Source organism: Dendroctonus ponderosae, unplaced genomic scaffold (genome assembly GCF_020466585.1).
Source record: "Dendroctonus ponderosae isolate FM_Combo_2020 unplaced genomic scaffold, Dpon_F_20191213v2 Dpon_F_20191213_2, whole genome shotgun sequence".
Classification (NCBI taxonomy): domain Eukaryota; kingdom Metazoa; phylum Arthropoda; class Insecta; order Coleoptera; family Curculionidae; genus Dendroctonus; species Dendroctonus ponderosae.
In genome coordinates this window covers 4,960,026-4,983,063 of record NW_026018165.1, presented here as the reverse complement: position 1 = coordinate 4,983,063, position 23,038 = coordinate 4,960,026, and the positions used below count along the sequence as shown (strand labels likewise).

At 31.9% G+C, this 23,038-nt stretch overlaps 2 protein-coding genes and 1 non-coding gene across 6 annotated transcripts in view; 1 reads left to right on the top strand and 2 right to left on the bottom strand.

Moving 5' to 3' along the window:
* The first annotated feature begins 2,874 nt into the window (after positions 1-2,874).
* The window catches only part of LOC109538224 (serine/arginine repetitive matrix protein 2), a 64,558-nt gene continuing 44,394 nt past the window's right edge, over positions 2,875-23,038 (top strand). For 2 of the 4 annotated variants that reach the window (XM_048663774.1, XM_048663775.1), the window contains exons 1-5: positions 2,878-3,158; positions 19,927-20,006; positions 20,074-20,341; positions 20,734-21,218; positions 21,952-23,006. In XM_048663774.1, the coding sequence (XP_048519731.1) occupies positions 19,947-20,006; positions 20,074-20,341; positions 20,734-21,218; positions 21,952-23,006 (1,868 nt within the window). In that variant the 5' untranslated portion in view covers positions 2,878-3,158; positions 19,927-19,946. Of the gene's footprint in view, positions 3,159-19,926; positions 20,007-20,073; positions 20,342-20,733; positions 21,219-21,951; positions 23,007-23,038 lie in introns of all 4 variants that reach the window. The other 2 variants (XR_007280844.1, XM_048663773.1) reach the window with 2 other exon arrangements.
* On the bottom strand, positions 5,763-10,231 carry LOC109538265. Its single transcript, XM_019905424.2, has 3 exons — positions 9,797-10,231; positions 6,362-6,922; positions 5,763-6,287 (listed from the first exon to the last, which is right to left on the bottom strand). The coding sequence occupies exons 1-3, from the start codon at positions 10,128-10,130 to the stop codon at positions 5,764-5,766; spliced, it is 1,419 nt and encodes a 472-aa protein (XP_019760983.1). The 5' UTR covers positions 10,131-10,231; the 3' UTR covers position 5,763.
* Positions 11,291-11,381, bottom strand: Trnay-gua. Its single transcript is given in 2 exon segments — positions 11,291-11,326; positions 11,345-11,381. It is a non-coding gene; the product is annotated as a tRNA-Tyr (tRNA).

The following is a 23,038-nucleotide window of genomic DNA, read 5'->3' as shown; positions in this document are numbered from 1 at the left end:
ATGTTGGTCTAAAAACTAATGAAGAAAAAGTGCATGGGCAACAACAAGAAGATAGCAAAAATACAGAATTGCGCAAAATGTACCAGACCAGACCAGACATAGTTAAACCAATAAAATCAGAATGACTGCGATGGGCGGGTTATGTAAAGAGACAAGATGACCAACCAATGATTAAACTGGTGTCGGAAGAGAATCCAGACGTAAAAATACTACTCGGAAAGCCATTAATGAGCTGGAGAGAAAATGTTACATCAGATTTAAGCCCCCTAAACATCGATGATGCAGAAAGAATCATGATGGATCGGGATAGATGAACACAGACTTGTGTTGTAGAGCTATAGAGATAGATATAGATAAGTAGATAGAGAATACTATTGAAAGATACATTACTTTTTCCGGCTTAAGACAGTAAAGTAGCGACCTATAAGATTACGTTTCGGACATGAAACCAACAAAAAATTGCATTAAAAACCATTTCTCGGGTTTCACACTGTATTAGTTTGGTTGAAGCGGGATTGACGGCCATTTGATAACAGTAGAGACTACGTTTTTTAAGGATCGCCAGTTGCTCACACAGGAGCAGTGGAAACAGACAACTTATATAATTGTAAAACTTCCGTATTTATTACCAGAATGTGCATCATTTTTATAAATCAGTGAATGCAAGATATACCGTTTTGCAACAACCAACTTTTGCACATGTTTGCATCTAAAAGGCTAAAAAATAATAGAAGCTAAATTATCGGGAATGTTGCTCTTCAATTGATTATCAATTCACTTTTGAGTGACTTGGATCTGCTCTGGAAGCGTCTCATCACTTCGCACTACACTGCTCGAGTGCTTGTAGAGTGATTTACTAACATTCTAACACATAATAATTTTGAATATGCCCACTGTTACTAAGAAAGTATAATTTAATATGTTCTTGTTAGGAGAGGGCGCATTTATTGGCATTCTCTGAAAATGTCAACTCGATGAGCTGTCCAATGCGAAATGAAAAAATACGACTTTTCTTTTCAGTAAAATGGGTAGAATGATTCAGAATTGCTCAATCTTATGAAAATGTATGCCCGGTACCATGTGACGTCACTTAGCACCCACTCGACTACTGCATCTAGTGACCATACATGGTGCAGGCGCCCACTTAGCAGGTGGATTAATATACGATCTGGTCTGGTTTCAACTTGATTTAAATCGGCTAAATAAACAAAACCATTTACTGATTTTCTGGATCAAAATTCACCACCCATGCTGAATCTGCGTAGGGTATTCTCGGTCTTTATCAATTTGCTTAGTAGTGTATTTTAAGAAAAAAAAACAATTAAATTGTATTGCAATAACAAATATTTAAAAGGCTATTTCACATAATCTGCAAATATGCAGTTTGCGTTTGCTTTTTGGAAAACCCCATTCGTTCAATTTTTTTTTTACTTCAAAATTTATCGCATTAATCACCTTTCATCCAAAAATATACACTGAAAATTGCATGTTAATGTAATGCAAGCTAGCGTATTGTCTGCCAATGTCTTCGCTTCAGCTTAATCTCATCAATCTTCAAATTAACGTGCCGTTTTTAATGTATTGTTCCAAGGAATTAACATTAAGTCAATGTAACTTTCCATAACAAGAAGCAACTTCTTTTACTTTACCATATATTCGCATAAGAGTTTCGAAACGTTATTGACGGCTATCCGTTTGGGCAAAAATGTCGAAACGAGTCACACAGTTAGTTAATGCCAATCCTCAAGTTCTGAAATGAATTTTTTTTTAAGGTGCTAGAATATGTTAATCTTCTTAGCCGTTTTCCTTTTTAAGATTTGTGTCAACATATGGCAAGCCCACTAAGATGAAAGTTTTTTTAAAGGTGTTTTGCAAAGTTGGCAGAAGTAACAGGTTTTTGCAAGTTAACCCGTTCTAAAAAAAATGTTTACTTACATTTTCCAATTGAATTTTTCTGTGGGAAACATTACGCCTTACATAGTGTTTGTTGTATGTTGCGCCAGTTTTTCAGCACGACACTTTTAAAGTGGAATAGTTCTCCAATTAGAGCTTTTTGCTAAATTTTTGAACCAGTGCTGTCCATGAGAACTTGCGCACTAAATTTAGTCAAAAGCAACTATAGCTTTTTGTCAAAACACAAAAAAGGCGAGTGTACTGAAAAATACACATTTAAATGCGTTCTAAGCTGCTTTTTAGGCCATAGAATCTATTTTATTAAACGTTTAAAATAACACAGGTTTTGAAATTTTATTTCCGGCCAGCTTAGCTAGTTACTTAAAGATAGCTACTCTCACTTAATTGAATTGAATGAACTCAGCTGCTGGAGATGATCTAGTCAGGCTTGAAAACCTTGAAGCATTATGATGCCTACTTTAAAAAAATCCATCATTGGTGGAAAAAGCTTCATACATTTCGATCAATGCGTGCAGTCCAATGACAGCTCACTTAAAGGTGCGTTCTAATGGGAACCAAACAATTTTGAGGGCCTCATGTATATTGGAGTAGGCTTTTTCCACCACAGGTGCAATATGAAAAATACCGTATACATTCTTGAACATTTCAGTTCATCACGCAAATTAAAATCAGATATATTCCACTTTGTTAACGATTGCGTTCCATATAACCTTGATTAAATCTACCAACTGGCTGGTTTATGATGCTAAAAGAAAAGTGTATGGTCTTGGTTTCGCCGCTATCTAAAGTACTAAAAATTGATATAAAAACATATAAATCTCTCTCTAGTTCCACCCACATCTATTTGACTACCCCGAGTATTCTAAATATAATTGTATGACATACTCAATGCGCTCGACCGTGAAGGTGTTAAGAATCGGTCCATATGGGAAGCTGATGGTCATCCATTGGACGTACAGACTTCAGGCGGTACCGCTGGTACTACTTCAGTCGACCACCGGCTTGCGAATAAACGAGATATATTCCCAAGAAATCGATTAAGAATTTTTGTTTTTTTTTTCTTATTAAGCTTCAACTCGGGAACAAAATTAACCATAACATTTCATTGGAATACTTGCATTTTGAATTGGATTTGCTTAGTGATCAGTGCCAGACGAAGAAGTTGTTTCGATTGAAATTTATAGGACTTTAATTGGAGTGTTTAATTCTTATTGTTTATTAATTTGAGACAGGATCAACGCGCGGTAAGTAGTCTCTATATTTTGAACTGTTACTGATTATATTAATTCTATTGCCCTTAGACTAACCACTTAGATTTACTTCTTACACTTAAAATTACTTCGAAATGTTTGATATTATTGCGAAAATGCAATTGGAATAATTTGAACCCCAAGTTAGTATAACTCTGTTAAAAATAATATATTTAATGTTTATTTCAGTTTAAGCGACAATTTATTACAAATTTGTTGTTGTGAATCTCGTTTTATCTACATAACTAACAGTGATGTAATTGCCTGATTTAGTTCTAAGAATCATTAGTCCGAAAAGTAAACACTTTCTTAACAATTTGAGGATTGAGATTTTACGCAAAAGCGAACAGATCAACTGCTTTAGTAATTGTCTTTTATATTTTATATAATTTAAAAGTATTATAAACTGATTTACTTTATGACCTTTATAAACGTTGAATTATCCTTAGATAGACCGTTTGTGGTTGTTTTGAACATTTGTTACAATTTTGTTATGGCTTTGTTTTCAGACCTAAATTTGCAAAAAACTGCCCATTTTTATTGCCCGAGCAGATTATTGACTAATCTCACTTAACATTTACCACCCTTTTTAACTTTGATCCTTTCATAGCTTTCGCACCATCCCTATATATTTGTCTTCAGTAGATTTCACAAGTAAAATATTTTTTATTAAACAACAACAATTCTAATTTTTTAATCTTTTTATTAGAAATGTATTTGAATATTAAAATGCTTCCCCAGATGTTTTAATTTATTTATAACTACCCCTGCTATTTTAAATTTATGACGTACATAATAATCAGTAAGTTAATCCACTTTAATTAAAACAGAAAACAAATGTTTAATAAACATAATACTAATCAATTAAATTAATTCAAAAATTACTTTATTTATTAATTATATGTGCAGAATCTTTAAAAGTGAACATTTCTGGAACACACGTTTAAGCTAAACATTCTTCAACTTCTAGACTATTTATTTTATATTATACAAGGTTTTCAAAACCAGTGCATTAAGACAAAGGCTTGTAAATTCCAAAAAACCATACTGTATTTTATAGCTGAACTATTTAACTCTATTTTAGAGCAGATTTGAATTAAACGACTGTTAATTAATTAAATTACTTCTAATCTAAATTACTAATTAAACAACAATTAGTTATTCAAAGAGAAAGAAGAAAAGTTCTTACCCTAGTTTATAATACACCAAGATTTTGGTTTGCACTTAGTTACTTTGGTTCTTTAAATTTTTCTGTGTCGCAAGAAAATATGTTTTTGCCTTAGCAATCCAAACTGCAAAAAAATGTATAGGTTTGTGATGTATAACACAATAACTGGGAAAGCATATAAAGCCCAGAATAAGTTATTCATGAACATCGTTATCAATTATAAACTAGCTGGATCAGTCAAGTTTATAGTTTTCTCTTTAAATTTATTGCGTCTTTTGAAATTGAAAAAAGTCACATAATTTTTTAAACATTAAGTTTTGCATTTTGTTTTATAGATTGAAGTACTTTTTTTATTTAGCGGGTATGTATCGGGTATGTGTAAAAGTGTTATTAAAGTTAAAATCGTATAAAAACGAGTAATTCCAAAAATATTTTACCATTAAAAATTAGTAAAACTTTAAGTTAAATGTTAATTATTTTTACACATTTTAAGCATTTAAAAACGATGAAATTTTGTTGTAACAATGCTACTATTTACTAAAATTAGCAAATATAATTCAATTCATTTCTTTCATTCTAAGCAACATTCTTGATGAATTGGTAGCAAACAAATTGGCAAATCAAAAAATCAAATACATAAGTTCAAAAGCTAAGCACTTGATTTAAATGACATTAGCCATTAACAAGAACAATTACCATATTTGCTCAGCGTTAAAAAAAATCATGTCACTTAAACATACGGTACAACGTAAATTACACTGGTTTAGACTTTGAAGTGCGCAACCTTGTATCTAAATTAGTGTTTAACATATTAATAAATTCACATTATAACTGTAGTTTTGGAAAAAAGTATTCCAAAGCTTACTGTAATGCTATTAATAGAAAGTTATACATTAGAAAATTGTGTTTAGGTCTTTAGAGATACCAGACGATTGAATAATATCCAAGAAACCGGCGGTGATTGTAAATGGGTTTGTTCAATAAAATATAGCAAATTCTTGCGAAGAATATTTTCAAAAATATATTTGTTAATAATTAAAAAAATTGTAGGATTTTAAAAGGTGAACGTCATGATTTGTTTAAAAGACAAAATGTTTCCTAGAACATACACTCCGATATATAATTATTTCAATGTTAAATTTAAGGAATAATGTGTTCAAATTTTTCGATTTCGGAAGATAAATTCCGTGCAATACATAAAAGGTTTAAACACCCTTTATTTACTTCTTATGAATTTTTTATTTTTCATACTTTCAATTCATGTTTTCTATCAAGTTATTTAGGTACTATGCATCAGTTAGGTTGAGGCGCCACTCTTATAAAAAAATGCGAACCTTTCCATTGAATTTATTATGAAAGTCATCAGAACCAACTCTAATCCTTAGCCATAAAATGATATGCAAACCCCTGCTTCAAGTAAAACAAATATCTTTACGAAAAATTATTTTTCTTTAATTGTCTTTTAACACATACAGTTTCTACTGTGCGATTTCCCGTCATGTTCGTATACGTTTTATAAACCGCAGCAGACATTCGCTTAATGCTCTCCATTATTTGACACCCATAAGTTAACAACTCCTTTAATTCCCGCTTTTCATCATATCGACAAGTCTTCTGATGGACTTGCATAACATACATGTACTGAATGGGAATTCTGTCCATTTTCAGGAAATCTACTAAACTTCCATAGGTTAGTCCGCGTAACTGGTAAATGCTTCCATATCGAAATTGTCTTCCAACAATACCGGACTTTCCTTTTCTTGCGACTTCTTTCAGTTCGTTGGACTCCTCAGTGGTGTCTTCACAAAACCCATAAGGGTAACATATAGTTTCACCCCCTTCTTGCAAGGAAATCAAGAGTTTAATGGCAAACTGGCAACTGCGAATCGCGTTAGCCAGAGCTACATTTTCTGGGCGCGAATTCACGTAGTTCTCTTTCCAGAGTTTAATTTTATCTAAAAGAAAACTATTATCTAACTTCAACTGGGACCCAAAATGCTGGATTTTGGAATAAATCAGTTATTGTTACCGAGGAAAGTGCTGGTTAGTATATTCCTCATGTCATTTTCACCTAGGTAAACCCCAAAGTTGGTGCTTAAATCCATTTGAATTGCAAGTTTTTTCTTAGTTTCCCCACTATTAGCTACATTGCATTCCTCCGCATTTTGCTCTTCTTTAATATTTCTATGCGTTGTCTTTTTTTCCAGTTTTTTGTTACTTTTCACTGATCCATCATCAAGAATTTCCCTTGTCTTAAGACGTTTGCTATTAGAGGCTTGAAGACGTGTTTTTTTTTCACACAAACCACCGTTTTCTGTGCTGCTGGTTCTTTTTGTACCAGATGCATTGTTTTCGGCATTTCTGCTTTTTACAAAATCGTCATATGCATCCGGGTTTCCACACGGCACAATGAAATAGTCCATTAATTTAACGAAGTTGGGATTTTTGCATAGATGATCGATGATGTAAAGAGCATTTGAAACAGCAAATGTATCATCACCCTTCAACCCTGCTTCAATGAATGTTGCAAATTTTGTTTCGGATGAATGACTGCTGTTTGTTGTAATGAAGATCATGTAGATGGGTTTTCCTGAAATGATTGTTTGGCGTTTACAAGATTGAAAATCAAAAAGTTTTGAGTACAAAACCCGAAGATCTGTGAATTAATAAACCTACAAGGCAGCAGAGAGAATGAAATGAAAGATGATGAGGTGATGAAACTAAATGAACTTTGTTATCTTATTGAAATGGAGTTAATCTTAATGAAGTTGTAAATATTTCTGACTATCAAAATTAAATTGTTTCGTTAGAGATTCAAGCTGGCAAACAACAATTTGCGCTTTGCTGGGATTTTTTAATACAAAAACAGCTGTTGCAATTTTCGAGCAAATTCTGTAATTTTTGGCAAATACTGCTATATTTGAAGAAAGCATACAAGCGTGTTGTTCGTTCTACAATCGATCAAATATTTTGCAAAAACATCATAAACTCCCAGACCACGCTATGGAAATACAGTTTTTCAATTTTCATGTCGGTTTCTATATTAGAAAGTACTTAAGATAACTAACGGTACTTTACGAGCGCTAACCAAAATCTTTTTATGTATCAGTAAAGTCGATTTTGAGGCTGAAGGGAATTATTTTCATCTAAACTTCTACACTTCTAATGGAAACAGAAGTTTTTAACATACTTTTTGACAAATCAGTATTTTATACACACAAAAACGTATTCTCAGTTAACAGTTCTTAGTTAACAACTATTGTTAAAACAAGCAACAAACAACAAAGAAAACAACTAAGTGAAAAAAAATTCATTTATGACCGGAAATACAAGATCCTAACGAATAGAATTTTATTTCAGTTGTTTGAAAACAACCTTGGTCTTTAATTGAAATCGGCCAAACTTTTCTATACATTTTACCACTTGATACTACTACTTTACGATTGATCACTGCCATTTTTTTGCATTTATTAGAGGCGTGGATTTTGGATTTAAGTGGAATTATTTGCCCCTAACTTTTGTTTTCTACCTAAAAACTATAAAATGGCATTTGAGTATGGGAAACGCAAAAATTTACTTGGGTATTATGACCTTTCTTGAAGATGACTCGTCTTTTTAATTGCTAATTTTTGACGTATTTATTTAAATTTCCCTCATAAACCTCTCATTAAGTGCATGTAATTTTTCTCTAAAACGGCTAGCATGATACCTTTTGATTAAGAGTACTTTTTCGTGTAGAAAACTTAGGTATTTTGAAACTTGCCTTCATGTTATCATTTATTCAAAAGTTTTAGAAGTTATGAACAAAATTATCTCACTTGCCCCAAAACCTACAACACGGGTTCATGAAAAAATGTGACTCAACACCCATAAAGTAGTATAGTTGTAACGTTCATAAAGAGGTTGGTCTGTCGCATCCATTGCTTGAAACTGGTGAGTTTTTCGAAGTTTTAGACCGTTGTACAAGAGACGAAAGTCGAAGTTCCGCCATTGCGTAAAAATCACATTTTGGGGGTTTTACTATTTTAACAAAATTTTGTCAGTGTCGAATAGACTGTATATAAATTACCCAATAAAATTATCTTATCATTGTGTACGTATTGTAAAATAGTATATTACGGTACAAGAGACGAAAGTCGAAGATCCACCACTGCTTAAAGTTTAAGCTTAAAGTTACACGCAGTGGCGGGCCTTCGACTTTTGTCTCGGTGGAAACTAGCCGGGAAAAGTATAAGATTTTGAAAAAAAAACTTAAAATGTCAAAACATTCAGCTGACAGTCAATGACAAAGTCAAGCTGTCAGCGTGCGTGGCGAAAGTTATTACTTTCCACACGAGATGAAGAAATTTTGTAATGATTAAAAGTGATGCTTTTGCCAGTGGCTAGAGTAGCTAAAGTGGCTAAAGTACGTATTTTCCACCAGGGGATCAAGAAAAAATATAAACTTGATAAGAATACGAATACTGATTGAGAATTATCAAAGTGCCTGAAGGAAACAATAATTTTTTGGTCGTACAAATTTCAATAGACGAATCTTCAGATTGAAGATGGGCCTTTAAGCACTTTTTCTATTTCTTCTGTCGTAGTTTCTTTGAAAATTAAAAAGTTATGTTTCTTTAAGTATGTTCTGATCCTGGCCTAAGTTAAAGGGTGTAAAATCTGCCGATTTTGCAGGCTAGTCAATAGCCACCCCACTTTCAATCTACTTTTCCATTCCTTCAAAAGTATTTAAAATTTTTCTTGCGTTTTGGTGGTCATGAGAACTTGGTAACAATTTCACTCCATTAAAACTGGCAAATTATGGTTTTTGACTAAGATTATTTCCGGTTAAACCCAAATATTCCCGGATTTCATATAAGTTCAAACAATTCCAGATATCAAAATCCAAAAATCAGAGATAAATAATAAAGTATTTAGTTCTTTACGAATCTGCTTAAGCAACTTATTACCATAAATTTAACGTTATTTATTTGTTACCAGATGTTTAATAACCGAAATGAGTAGCTTCTAAATTTGTTAATTGACTGAATCATGAGTGTTTAGACGAAACTATCGAAAATCTGCAAGTTAAAAATCGAAAGTCAAGTAACGAAAATACTGTTTCAATTTAAATTTTGAAAGAATTAAGTAGTGCATGGCCGTTCTAATTTAAAATTGCAATTTCTCAAAAAAGAAACAGATAATTTGTATGAAACCGTCTGATCCTGCGTTGTTAACTTATTAACTAAAAGGTTCGTTCTGTCTTAAATTCTTCATTTGATGCTCGATTGCAGCCAAAAATATTTTATTAAAACAATATTATGTGACATTAAACGCCACTCTGCATATAAATTTAAAATATATGTGAGCAGTGCTACTGTTAATTAATCTTCGCGTCAGTTACTTAACTCTTATTAAACTATTTTGAATCGTTTTCTTTCGCGGAACATAGTTGCATTACCCTGTATACATTCCTAATTTGTACCTTGTCCTGATAGTCCGATATTGAATAGCTGTACTGTTGCAGGATGATTTTTCTGAATTTTTGTTAGAAAGTTCAAGATTTGGTCATAATTCAAAAAGTGGTCATGGAATTCTTCATATCTACGACAGGGATATCTGCAACGTTCTACTGCAAGTTTACTTGGCTTCTCAGGTTCATTTTTTAGTCCATGATCCGATTTGTGGCCCCGTTTGTAATGCTTGGCGGCTTTGTTCTTACCAATTTTTTTTCTAGGGTTTTTGCTCTTAGGATTTAGTCTTCCCATATATGAGGTACATCTAACCGCTGATGATCTCATCGAACGCTTCAATGCCATGCTATTTTTCTTATGTAAAATTTATTCAAAATTTTCCAACAAAATAATTTTGAGATAGAGAAAATTGACACTTAACCTTATCTTTCAATCAAATGAAATGTTATAATGCCGAAGCAATTTAAGGACTAAAGATTGTGAATGATGAATAAAAAATGATGAAAAAGCATGTTTTCAGTTTTATTGTAGATTGAAAAGGATATTAACTTTCATTCATCAATTTATAGATATTTAAAATATAACCATTGCTCTAAATTAATTAAAATGTACATAAGTACCGAAATCTGTAGCAAAATAAACATGTAAAATATACACGGTGGTCATTGAATAATTGGTAAGCACTTTTATTATGCTCTTAATGTGTCAAAATAATCCATTCAATACAATTTTTTTATACACAAAACTTTTGGCTATTCTGTCTGTATTATTATAATACTACAGACAGTTCAGATTCTATGGCAAATTTACTAAAAGCTTTGACCCTTAATTAAATAATCTAATCTAAAATTTAGAATAACATGAAGTTTATTTTACAACTTGCTATTTGATATTGCATGAGGAATTTTTGGTGTTAATAATTTTTGTAACAATAGACTTCAATTTTAATTTTTAAAAGTATTCACTTTTAAAACCTCTATGTGCATGGTTCAAATATCAATATTTTATTATATTTATCTTATGTTCTCGTCATTTTAATAGTGTTTACCTTATCCTCATCATATCAGAATAATTATAGTTACAGTTGATAAACGACCATCATATTAGAAATATTTAGTAGGTGTGTTTTCCCTGATTGAAAGACCGTATAATAAAAAGAGTGGATACAAATTTGAAATATATTAATAAATAATTTATTCTCATGGCCCGTTACATGGTAAGTACTGCTAGTTTTCAACCAATTTCAAGACAATAATTTTTATATAATTTCTCTTAAATTTGATTTTCGTCAAAACAGTAATTTTGTTCTTGTTTTGAACTATTATTCAGTTACATTCTTTAATTAACAATCTTTAATAATTTCCCAAAAAAGAAACGTGGATGCAACTTTCAACTGTCCGTATTTATTTTTGCAATTTGGAAGAAGCATTTGTTGAACCCGTTAGATAAGTAAATAACAAGAAAAAAGAGAAATAAAAAATTATGCTAAAAAATGCAAAAGTTACTCCTTCGAGCCGGATTTGAACCAGCGACCTATGGATATCAACTTTCTATACAAACTACAGTCCACCGCTCTACCAACTGAGCTATCGAAGGTGTTGAAAGTAATTTGATCTACATACTTCATATTCTGTGTGCATGTCATTGCAATTTTTTATTCATATACATATACAGAGTGGCTGCATTTACTTTCAAAGAATTAACAAATATTAAAAAATAAGTGTAATTTCATTATTTTCTTCGTCCGTCTCAAATTCAAATTTAAGACGTTTGGACCAAGCAACTAATGCAAATATGCGTTTAAAAGGATAGGGAATGGACAGTAATGTAAAAATAGCATAGTTGCTTGGAAAATTGGAATTGGAATTAGATTCAAATTGCACTTTCTCTCTTTTTGTACATACCTTCGGAGATTTTGTTTTACAAGCGGCTGGGTCAATAATTAACTTAATTATTTCAATAAAAATTTCATAAAAATTAATGCTTCACTTTAGAGAATGTGCTATTTCAAAAAAGTATGTAATTTTTCACCAAGTATAATTTTTTAGGCCTTGTACATGTTCATTTACTTTCAGATATATTTATTTATACAAATGGGTATAAGGCTTTGATCAAGGATTGAAACTTTCTCAACAAAAAGTAGGTATTACCTACATGTTTTTCGATCACTTCATTTAATAAGTTCTTCAATCATCAAAAAACCTATAAAACCAACTGTGAGTAATAAAACTACAGACTGGGAAAGTTTTAAGATCCAAATGGATCAAGAAATTAATCAATGAGGAAAATCACTCATGTACCACCAATCCTGAAACAAGACAAAGAGCGAATATGTCAAAACTGATCAGTAAAAAGGTCAAAAGAGTGTTAAATTTTAATCTGCTAGTAGTTATTTAGAACATGTTCACATTTATTCAATTAATTTATAGGGTACCTCAAAGTTATATTGAATAACTTTTTAGCGCTTATATATTCAAAAATTTAACTAAACCTTCACGAAAACATGGTCGCAAGTTAAGAGAAGAAAAGCTTAAAGCTCCATTTCTCATGTGCCAATAGCGTTAGTTTTAGAGTTGACTTGGAATCTTTTGTCTCTAATGTCTGCACCGGTAGGAAAACTTGCACTTGATTCGCACAATTTAAATTATGAATGGTTTCTCGCCGAAAATAAACATTTAGTCAAAATCTTTAATCCTTTTTAAGAAAAATTTCGGAGTTTTAAAGTGAGTAAAAAATGTATGATAAAAACGCATGTTGTACTACAAGTCCCAAATATGGAAACCCGCATTATTGGGATTTGCAGACACCGTTAGCAATTGAAATATTCAGCAACAACTATTGACGCTTGTAATTTGCCCTGTTGTTTCAGACTCCAGAGTTAAACTGAATAAAATTTTCATTGTTTTTTAATTTATTTCGTCATTTGTTCTCACACAGCATTAATGTTGTTGACCACGAGTATCTTTTGATGATGACACATGAAAAATATAAGTTCACGCTTATAAGTCTTGGCAAAATGTGTATAAATATAATATATTAGCAAGTACATCTCCTAAAACTGGTATTAATAGAAATCCAACAAAAAAGATATGTAATAAAACATAAAATGGCGAAAAGCATTCAATTACATACAAGTAATATCAACAAGAACAGCAAGTGATTGAAACATATTTGAAGAAAATATACTGAAAAAGCAAATCAACACCAATTAATTTATTAATAGTAGAAAGTTCTAGCACTTTATTTACATGATAATTTAGTGTCCCCCACTGTACAAGAATTAAAACTTTAAGCATCCGCTTAAGAATTCAGTCAATGTTTCTAAAAAATGAATCCTTTTTCATTAACACATTAATTTCCACAAGTCAGAGCTAAATATTTACTGAAAAATATGCTTGATTAAAAAAAATATATTTGATTAAAACTGGCCCGTCCACCCTGTAAAAATATTATTCATTAGTCTGGTCTTGCCATTTTCGCTTCAATTTCCTACATGAAAATGTAAGTACCGTGTCCAACGGTTCTTTTCAGTGTTTTTTTTACAGCAAAACAACACCTTGCGATTCCCATTAAGCATTGAGCATTTCCAAACTGGTCTTATTTTTCAGCTGATCAGAACTCGTTTTTGAACACCCACTGACATTGACTCAGAGTTATGCTCCATGTTATAAAACTTTTATTTGTTCATAAACAACGTGCGGGCTATCAGATGACTTCGTCCTTCTTAAGATAATCAGGCATTGAAACGATGCTTTAAGGCAAACCGGTGGTAAATGCTTTGTACTGTACATGTTTTAGGGTTTACAAGTTGATATTTAAAAGTTTTAAGTAGATGTATTTAAGGATTATAGCCGAGAGCGAAACCTGCATGGACGCCTTAAATAAGCACGAAGAAAAATCACCAAACTCATACGAATACATGTTAGTCAATTTGTTTAAAAGCAAGAAATTCTCAAAGTGACACTTCCTATTAGATAACCATCTATTGTTATTCACACCTACGAATTTGTCGGTCGAATCTAGGACTTGTATTTGGGTTCCATGATGTCATTACCGACTTACTGATTTATTAAAAAAACATTTATCTCCATTTAACTTGAATACTATATTATTTGCGAGTTATGGATAGGCACAATTAAGCAATAAATGCTAAAGTCTTGATGGATTTAAGGTGGTAAGGACTTGCAAAGGACAAGATGTAGGAAGAGGATCTGGCATAATATCTCTCAGACGTTTCTTGCTTTGAATCATATTAAAAGTTAGCTGATATATTCCACATACAAACACCCCCGCATATGCTTTTAAATCTTGGAAAAGTGATTTCGGGCAATAACAGTTGCAGGCTTTCAACTCCAATTTGCTTTTTGATATGAGATGTCCCAAATTCAGGTAGCAGACATAATGTTCTCAAAATAGTGTGTCCTAGTCTATCGTAAATTGGCATTTTATGTTAACTTTTATAACGAAACATTGGTAACATTCCAATTTGATGTTTGGTTAATTGAAAAAAAATCATTATAATTTGGTCGTTTAACCTTTTTTTAGAAGCAGTTTTGTCTTTTTTCAACACGTTCTTCGATACAAAGGTTTTAAATTTGGGTTCATCGGTACATCATTGTTTGACCTCAAGTAATTTTAATAATCAGACAATTTAAGAGAATTTTAAGTTTCTATATTCGGTAAAAATAGGCTATTCGGTACGAGTACATTAAAAATATTTTGGTTTCACCTGCGGCTTGAATTTTACAAATTTTGTTTACACTTAAGCATCTTTAATGAAATTGCGACTGATCCACAACAACTTTTACATCTTTTATTTTCTACAATTATTAAAAGCAGAAGTGCTGCTAGAAGAGCTGGATTTTTACTTATAATTACTGATTGTTCCAAAACAATAAAGCGTTAGCACAAAACTGGTCGGAAAATATTGCTATTTGCTGTGTCAACTGAATATTCTGTATCAAAAAAGTTTTGAGTGAACAAAATAAGGTCTGAATCGATTGGAGCTGTGAAATCGGTTTGACTTAAAGTTAAATTTAATAAGCGAATAATCAGCAAAGGAAAATCATTTTACTTAAAAAATTATAGAATGTAGAGCTTTTGAAAACTCTTAAACAAATATATAGTAAGAAGGATTTCTGAAATGTTCAATTTAGAATACACTTGTTTTTCTAGATCAATGAATTTTTATTTTTCGAAATTACTACTAAACCACAAAACAACCGAATATGAGCTGAAAACAGAATTGACAACATTTATCAAACAAAAGCATCGTTTGCTTCATCAAAAGCTGCCATTAACTAAAAGACTAACCTGGTTCTCCCAATGGAATGTGAAAACATCTGTAACAAAGAAAATTATATTATTTTTTGATAATTTTATTCAATATTTTTGCTTCAAACTAAAAAAAATAAATATTTCGAATCAGACAATTAATTTCATCAAGACGTTTAGTTGAAGTTGTAAATAGATTACAGATATAAAAAACGTGTATACAACAGCAACATTAAAGCCGCCAAAGCGTTAGAGAATATTAATTGTAATAACAATAAATAGTTAAGAATTCTTCACAATTACATGTTTTCGTTAATATCTAGAAATACCTTCATAGATTTTAATGATAGTTTTCACAACTTTAGTTCATGTTTTGAAAGTACCTGGCTGTTTGCTTTTGTAGTTACGTGCTCAAGTCGCAATACTTAGAAACATGGGCAAACGCATATGAAGAAACAGTTCTAAAAACAAGCATATGTGTAGCTTTATTTAGAAGAATGATTCCTGGATAGCAATTAGCTGAAATAAAGTAATAAAATATGTGTTATTATTTTGTAATCAAAACTAAAAAAAATTAAAACTAGGCAATTTTTCTCCAGAGCACTACCTGAAATAAAATAATTAGCTAAAGGAAAAACATCAGAAAGCCGAATTTCGGGCACATTTTTGTACCGCCTGCAACTTTTACAAATTAATGTTTCAGCCTGCTATTAACTTAACTTTGATATATAATTAATCAGCGTTTATATGTAGATTATCCATTTTGCTTGCAAATGATAAGTTTGTTAAAATTAAATTAATTTAAACTTGTCATATCTGGTAATTAAAACAATTTTCTGAAATTTTCCTAATTTCAGCAGCACAATTTCAACTAAATGAATAAAAATATTACGTATAAAAATAGGCAAAGTGATTAGAATAGTATATATGAAAAACTTCTGGTTCTTCTTTATTGATTATTCCTTTATTCCCGCATTTTTTCTGTTCCGGGAAGTTCATATTCTAGTTCTCATATTTTCTGTAGATATAAGCGAGGATAATTTGGTGTTAAATCCCCTAATTTGGATTTCCAACATTAAGGAAGTCGGTCATATCTTATAATTGATATAAGAATTTAATAAAGAATATGTATGTTGTGACAAAAATGTATTTTGTGTTCAAGCTAAATTTATATGTTTCCTTGAAAAGCAACAACACTAAATTGCTAATAAAAACATAAAATATTGAAAATAAGAAAAAACTAGACTTTTCCAAAGAGAAAGCTTCCTGGAATATTTCTAAAGTTATTAATAAAACATTTTTAACCGGTCTAATTAAATTTGGTTTAAATTTTGGTTTCAAATAAAATTATCGTTCTGTTGCATTTAACCTTCACCTTTTTAATGCCCGTTATTGTACATATTTGTGTTACTCCTTATATATCACCAATATGAATAATAAGCTACTATTTCCATAAATGACCAGCATTTAAAAATAGCACCATTGTTGTGAAGATTAGTCAAATTATTAACATAATATATGTCATTTCACATTATATATGCACTTTCTCTTTTTGGACATCTTCTTTAATTGAAGATAGATATAGTATTTTTAAAGCTGTTTCAAAAAACAACTTTCGTAATAGAATCCATTATAAAAGTGAAAAGTTTGTATAAATATATGGTTCCCGTTTCGTCAGCAAGTTACAGGCAGTTAAGGTTTTTAAATGTTGGACATTTTTCTGCATAGATTGCCCACTTTAATTTAGTGTTGAAATTTTGGCATTTTTAAAGAAGTCTAACTAGAAGCTGATATGTTAACAATAGATACAAATAATACTGAAACAATCTAGACAGACGCAACCAAAAATTAAAAAAAACTCTAAAATGATTGGCAATATTTTTAAAGAGCAGCCTGTTTTGTTGAAGAATCAATCACGTTATACGATTATATTAAATAAACCATACCAATTACATCAGTAATACCACACACATGTTTCAAGATGCTGTTTTGCGCAACTACTCGAGAAAAAAAATTGTAGTCATGGCGAATCTCCAAATATGGTTGTATAGCAAAACATCGAAATAATAATGTGTTTTATTTTAAAGGCACCGCCTGCATAAATTATGTCTGCTTTAATAGGTTCGATCCATCAATAAGAAATGATGCTGAAGTAAATAAATCAGAAGCAAGAATGTATGTAGTTCAAAGGTAAAATGCGGTTTGATGTTCTTTCAATTTGCCAGCAACTTATATTGAAAAATGTAGTTTTCCTGAACGGGATTCAATCGGCAAATAATATCTAAATAAGTGATTTTGCTTGATGGGTTCGTTATAAATAACACTTGAAAAGGCATAGAGCAATGGCGAAATTACTACGAAACAACCTCGCTTAAATGATAAATGCGTCACGTCTTCCATCTATTTAAAATTCAAATGACCCTTTCGAAAAAGTAATTTTAATTACTTTGAACGTAAACCCATGGGCATAACCCAATTCAGCCAAAAAAGGCAGTCCGTTTATGATCTTATATGGAGTGAAGTTGGCACTGATCTTAATATTATGCAACAATTCAATGTTATCCTGCACATAAATTACAGTATTGGAATTTACAGAATACTAAACGGTTTTTATCTTGCATGGTGAAAGTGAGTCTGGCCAAATTTGCCGACCCATTCGACATGAAATGTGAAGAACGACATTGCCTTAAACTGTATTTAATTCTACCCCAAAAAGGAATTGGAACACATCATTTAGACTCTTGTTGAACTCAGTTTGTTTGCAGATTAATCCGTTAGTTTTTTGGGATGAATCCCTTAATTTCCTATCCAAAGTTTGAGTAGTTACATAGGAAAGGACTAGGCTTGCTAATACAGTTTCCGAGTGGTCGATTTAGAGAGATCAAAGTTTAATTTTTGTTTGCTGTTCTATTAACTGTTTTGCCTTTGTCTCAGAATTAATTTCATTCTTAGTGTCTTACAGAATTGTTTTAGGAATAATTCGTGATTCGTAATAAATTAGACTACAATGTATAAGGTTTGTGATAATAACATTGAAGCAATTATAAGAAATTACATCATCAATACTAATCGAAAAGTTAATAATTTTGAAGAAAACGAACTAGAATTTAAAAAATACTTATCAACATTGTCGAAGACGATGAATTTTTGTTACAAATTGGACTGGAAACAAGAACATAAAATTGAAGTTTTTGTTATTATCATTAGTTCTTGGTTTAATTTATTTTCTGTTACAGCTTTCTGAAGTATATTCTTTCTTGCATGAAATTTTAATAAGGCAGTTTTTGAATGAAACAACACACAACAAGACAAGTGTTCAATTATTTAACACACAGGTTGCTTCTGATTTACATTAATGACTTTTTTTGGATAAACTTTCTTTTGTTCATTTTCGAAAGTTTACATTTAAAAAAAATCTTAATTGAATAAAATTGAATATTTTCTCTCCAGTTTCAAATCGAGTTTCACATTGAAAAGCTTACTGATGTGCGATTCCGATACGTGATTTGTGAGAAGCGTTTACATATTTAATATAATTTTTCTGTCTGTATTACATTCTTTTATTGAACCGATTAAAAGCCAATTGGAGTTGCTCATAACTTTTCTTCTACTCAAAATTTACTAATATTTAATTTTTGACTTTAACCGCTTTGATTTTGCATTGCTCCTGAAGGTTCTGCATCATTGTATTTTATAATTTTGCCATTCTTAACCACGGCAAACAAAGACATATTTTAAATGTCAAAATTAAAACAATAAAAATTCAATAGTTTCGTTGATTAAATTAAAAACATAATTTTGAAAAGTAAATTTAAGATATTTTATATGTTAAAAAATGTTAATATCAGCCACTTCCTCTATCCTATATTCCTATCAAGCATCTTTTAACATCTATTTAAGATCGCTTCAAATCAGACCACTGAAAATACTACAACAATATTCTACTGCGTTTTACAGGAATACAAAATTTTAATACAAAGTGATAAAAAAAAATGTAGAAAACCTTTACTATAAGTGGAAATAATCAATATTAATTAATTTAAGCAACTGTTACCTTCTGCCTAGACACAAATGTATTAAAATGTAGTCAATTCTTTTAACAGCAAGGATTAAAATGTTAGAAACAAAACTAAGACACTAAATGAACACAAAACTCATGTTCTGCTTTAAGCATAAACTAAGAGATTTTGCTATCGATCGTTTTTACATCTACCAAAAAATATTTTAAGAAAAAAAGTCGAACAATTAGCTGAGAAACACGATCTACTAAATAAACAAAATGATGGAGACTTAAGGGTAAAATATGGTGCACACAAATGTAAAGTGGGATTTCTTAAGTACAAATATGGAAATCAGTTGCTAGAAATGACGAAATCTCATTTTTAAGAGACCCGGTATTAAATTAAAAAAATCTCGACATTTTTACGAATTATTGTGACAATCATCTTTTATAACCGCTTAATTTGCGTTAATTAAACTGTTATAATATATTCTAAGTATGTTTATCTTATTAATGCAAATTGGAATCTACGAGTCTCAGCACTTTTTTATAATTTCGGAAAGTTCGTTTTATTGCCGAAAACCGTTACAACTTTTTCGTTCAGTTCAGCTTTTTAATATTTCGATTCGTTTCGAGGAAACTATTGAAATACAGACTTTTGCGCTTCCTGACGTTAACTGATCATAGAATGAATTTCAAATACACAATTAATTATTTGCAAATATTACTACAAACACATGAAATCCAAGGATTTAATAAAATCTTTTGAATTAATATTTGATAAAAAAAAATTGAAAAACGCATAAGAATATGAGTAAACTACCTATATAATACAAGTAAAATAATAGTTTTTTTCTACTTTTGCAGGTTTCCGACTAGTCTAGGCCATGTCGGCCGATATTAGTGACGTGGGAAGAATTCAAGATGAGGACGTTTTAAAGAAAATGGTAATTAATTGCGGGAAAACTCCACACTCTAAAGCTAAAACTCATTCAACCCATTTCCAATTTTCAGTGGCAAGAAACTGAGGACTTTGGACGGAAAAAGGAAATTAGATCCCATATGTATAAACTCCGAGAGGCACGATTGAAGAACTTTTACAATTCTGAAGACGTTAACACTGAAATTCACCGGTCTACAATAAACACTTCCTCAAACCAGAAAACTAATATGTCAACCACTCATGCAGATTCTTTGGCTGACCAAAGTTATGTCACTTTGAAAAGCAAAGAAGTCCGAGACTCGGAAAGTCCCACGAGGGACAGCTTCAATAAATCAATTGGTAAGTCTAGTTCTTCAACTTTATTGGGCAAGCTATTTTAGTAAACGAGGTTCCACAGTTTTTAGGCTGTAAAAAATGCGAGATTCCTGAGAATATTATTTCAACATGGACAAATTCTGAGCATTTTAACGTTACGGTTATTTATCTGCAATTTAAATTAGCGCGAATTTGTTTCAGGGTATTCCATAATCGGTAACTTAAGAAGTGTTATTACGTCCTCGGCAGCTTTGAATGGAATATTATTCGCATATTACCTGACTAGTTTCACTTACAGTGGTTTCAGTTATATAATATAATGAAAATTAGATTAGCACAGCAGATTAACAGTCGAATAACTAATTATACTTGAATAACATTGTTCCTTTTGATTATTAGTTGATTTATTATTCCAGCTAAACATCAGGATCAAGGATGGAACATCGATTCGTCTCATGAACGGAGTATCGATGGGAAAACGCATACATCAAAGCACACTGCAACCACTTCAGGAAGTCAAAACATTGACGGTGGCAAACTAGACTATGTGGCAAAACTCGAAGAAAAAGCCTCAGTATTTCAAGATGGAGACGATAGAAACTTTAGCAGAGCCGTGGGCACTTCGTCTAATTCAATGGTTCATCAAGAAGCTTCTGGAGGAGATGCAAACTCACATTTTCACTCGTCAAGCAGCAAAACATCGTCTAGTTCACGATACGTGTCTGAAAGCAAAAGTGCCACTGAGAGCCAGAAAGCTTTGCCTCCAACTACCACAATCACAAGAGAACCATATGCAACAACTCACGACGCTCATTCCAGATCCGTTGTTGAGAACACATTCACCACTAATATTCCGAGCGACTTGAAGAATCATCCCATTTATGTTGAAGGAAAAACCAAGGTTGGTTAAAATGTGAATTTTGTAATTTAAATTATTTTTTTCCCCAAGAAACACTCTTTACTCCATTAGAGAATATATTTATTTTATATCTTGATTTAAAAATCCAACAGCCCTGTGCACTCCTTAGCTTTCTTGTGGACCCAAAGCATGTTCAAAACGTGTCAGCGAGAATATACAGGGTGTCGCAATAAGGATGGTAAGCGGCTGTATCTTGGAAAGAATGTGTTGTAGAGTGATCGGAAAAAAAATTTGATAACAAACTTGAAGAAAATAATTTGCTGGAAATTATTTTGAAATTTCTCAGATGACCACTAGATGGCGTAATTGCAAACGGTATTTTAAAAAGTCGATTTTATACAGAAATTGTCCGTATAAGTGAAACATCTAGTAAGTTTAAGTAATTACGCCATCTAGTGGTCATCTGAGAAATTTAAAAATAATTTCCAGTAAATTATTTTCGTCAAGTTTGTTGTCAATTTTTTTTCCGATCACTCTACAACACATACTTTCCAAGATACAGCCGCTTACCATCCTTATTGCGACACCCTGTATAATCTAATCAATTATTTTGAAAAAGGAGGGAAATCAATTTTAGAACAGATAATGTTGAAACGTACTGTAGAGAAATGTAATTTTCCTAAAACGAGCAACAAAACAGTGATATAAATATAAAAGTGCCCCATTTTTCAGCAAAATAGTTCTTCTTAATTCATTTTTTAAATTTCATCCTTAGGTTTCACAAGAAACTAAAACTCTCGCTGATGGTACCGTTGTAACAACCACTCGCTACGAAACAAAGGATGGAAGTTCCACTCAGACCGCAACTACGAAAAAATACTCCAATGTTGCGTCGTCCCATTCTGAGCAACGAAGCTCTTCCAGCAGAAGTGAGCAGCAAACGACGAAAAATGTGATGAAAAATGATAGAGGAACTTTGGAATATGTTGTGGAGCCTGGAAAAGTGGTTGACATTGAAATAAAAGCAATCAACAAAGCTGATGATCTGCAGTTGCGAAGAGACACCGAAAATATTACTCGCCAAACTAAATCTACAAGAGTTGTGCAGAATGAACAGAGAAACATTCAAAATGCTGTGGATGTTAAGGAAAATCGCAAAGCAATTCAAAACCAAGTTGAATATGTGGATATTCCTGCAAGCCAAGTGACAACGACCAAAACAACTAGGATCGTCTCGGAACATCCGCAAGAGCGACCAGCGAACCAAAGCGATAAGCATCAACGCCCTGAATATGTGGAAATTCCAGTAGACCAATTTACTACAACCAGAACTACCACAACCAAGACAGTGTCCGACCATGTGCCCCAGACCCAAACGGACACTACTTATCGTACTACGTCAACTCACACAATTAATCAAGCAAAGGATTTGAGGGATTCCAAGAGGGTGGATGATCAGTTTATTTCTACAGAACGTCAACACGAAGTGGATACTCGGGAACATGTCACTAAGACTAGGGAGCCTCTGAAGCAATCACCAAAAGAGCCCACCGAGCCGTATGTTCAACCAGATCGGCGCCACCCGATTAAACCGGGAAAATCTGAACTGGACCAGAAACCAAGTCCAACAGATGGACAGTACGATACAACTTATCGCAATGACTTTACCAGCAAGAAAATATCGGTAGAAGTGAGCGCTACTCATGACGCATTTGCCAGGTCTTTGAGATCCATTACCCCTGAGAGAATTACAAGAAATTCTCCCAGAACTACCAGCAATACTTCCCTTCCTAGAAGCACCACCAGTCCTGGGAAAACTTATCCATCCAGGTGAGTTATTAAGTTTTTCGGATCAGATTTGT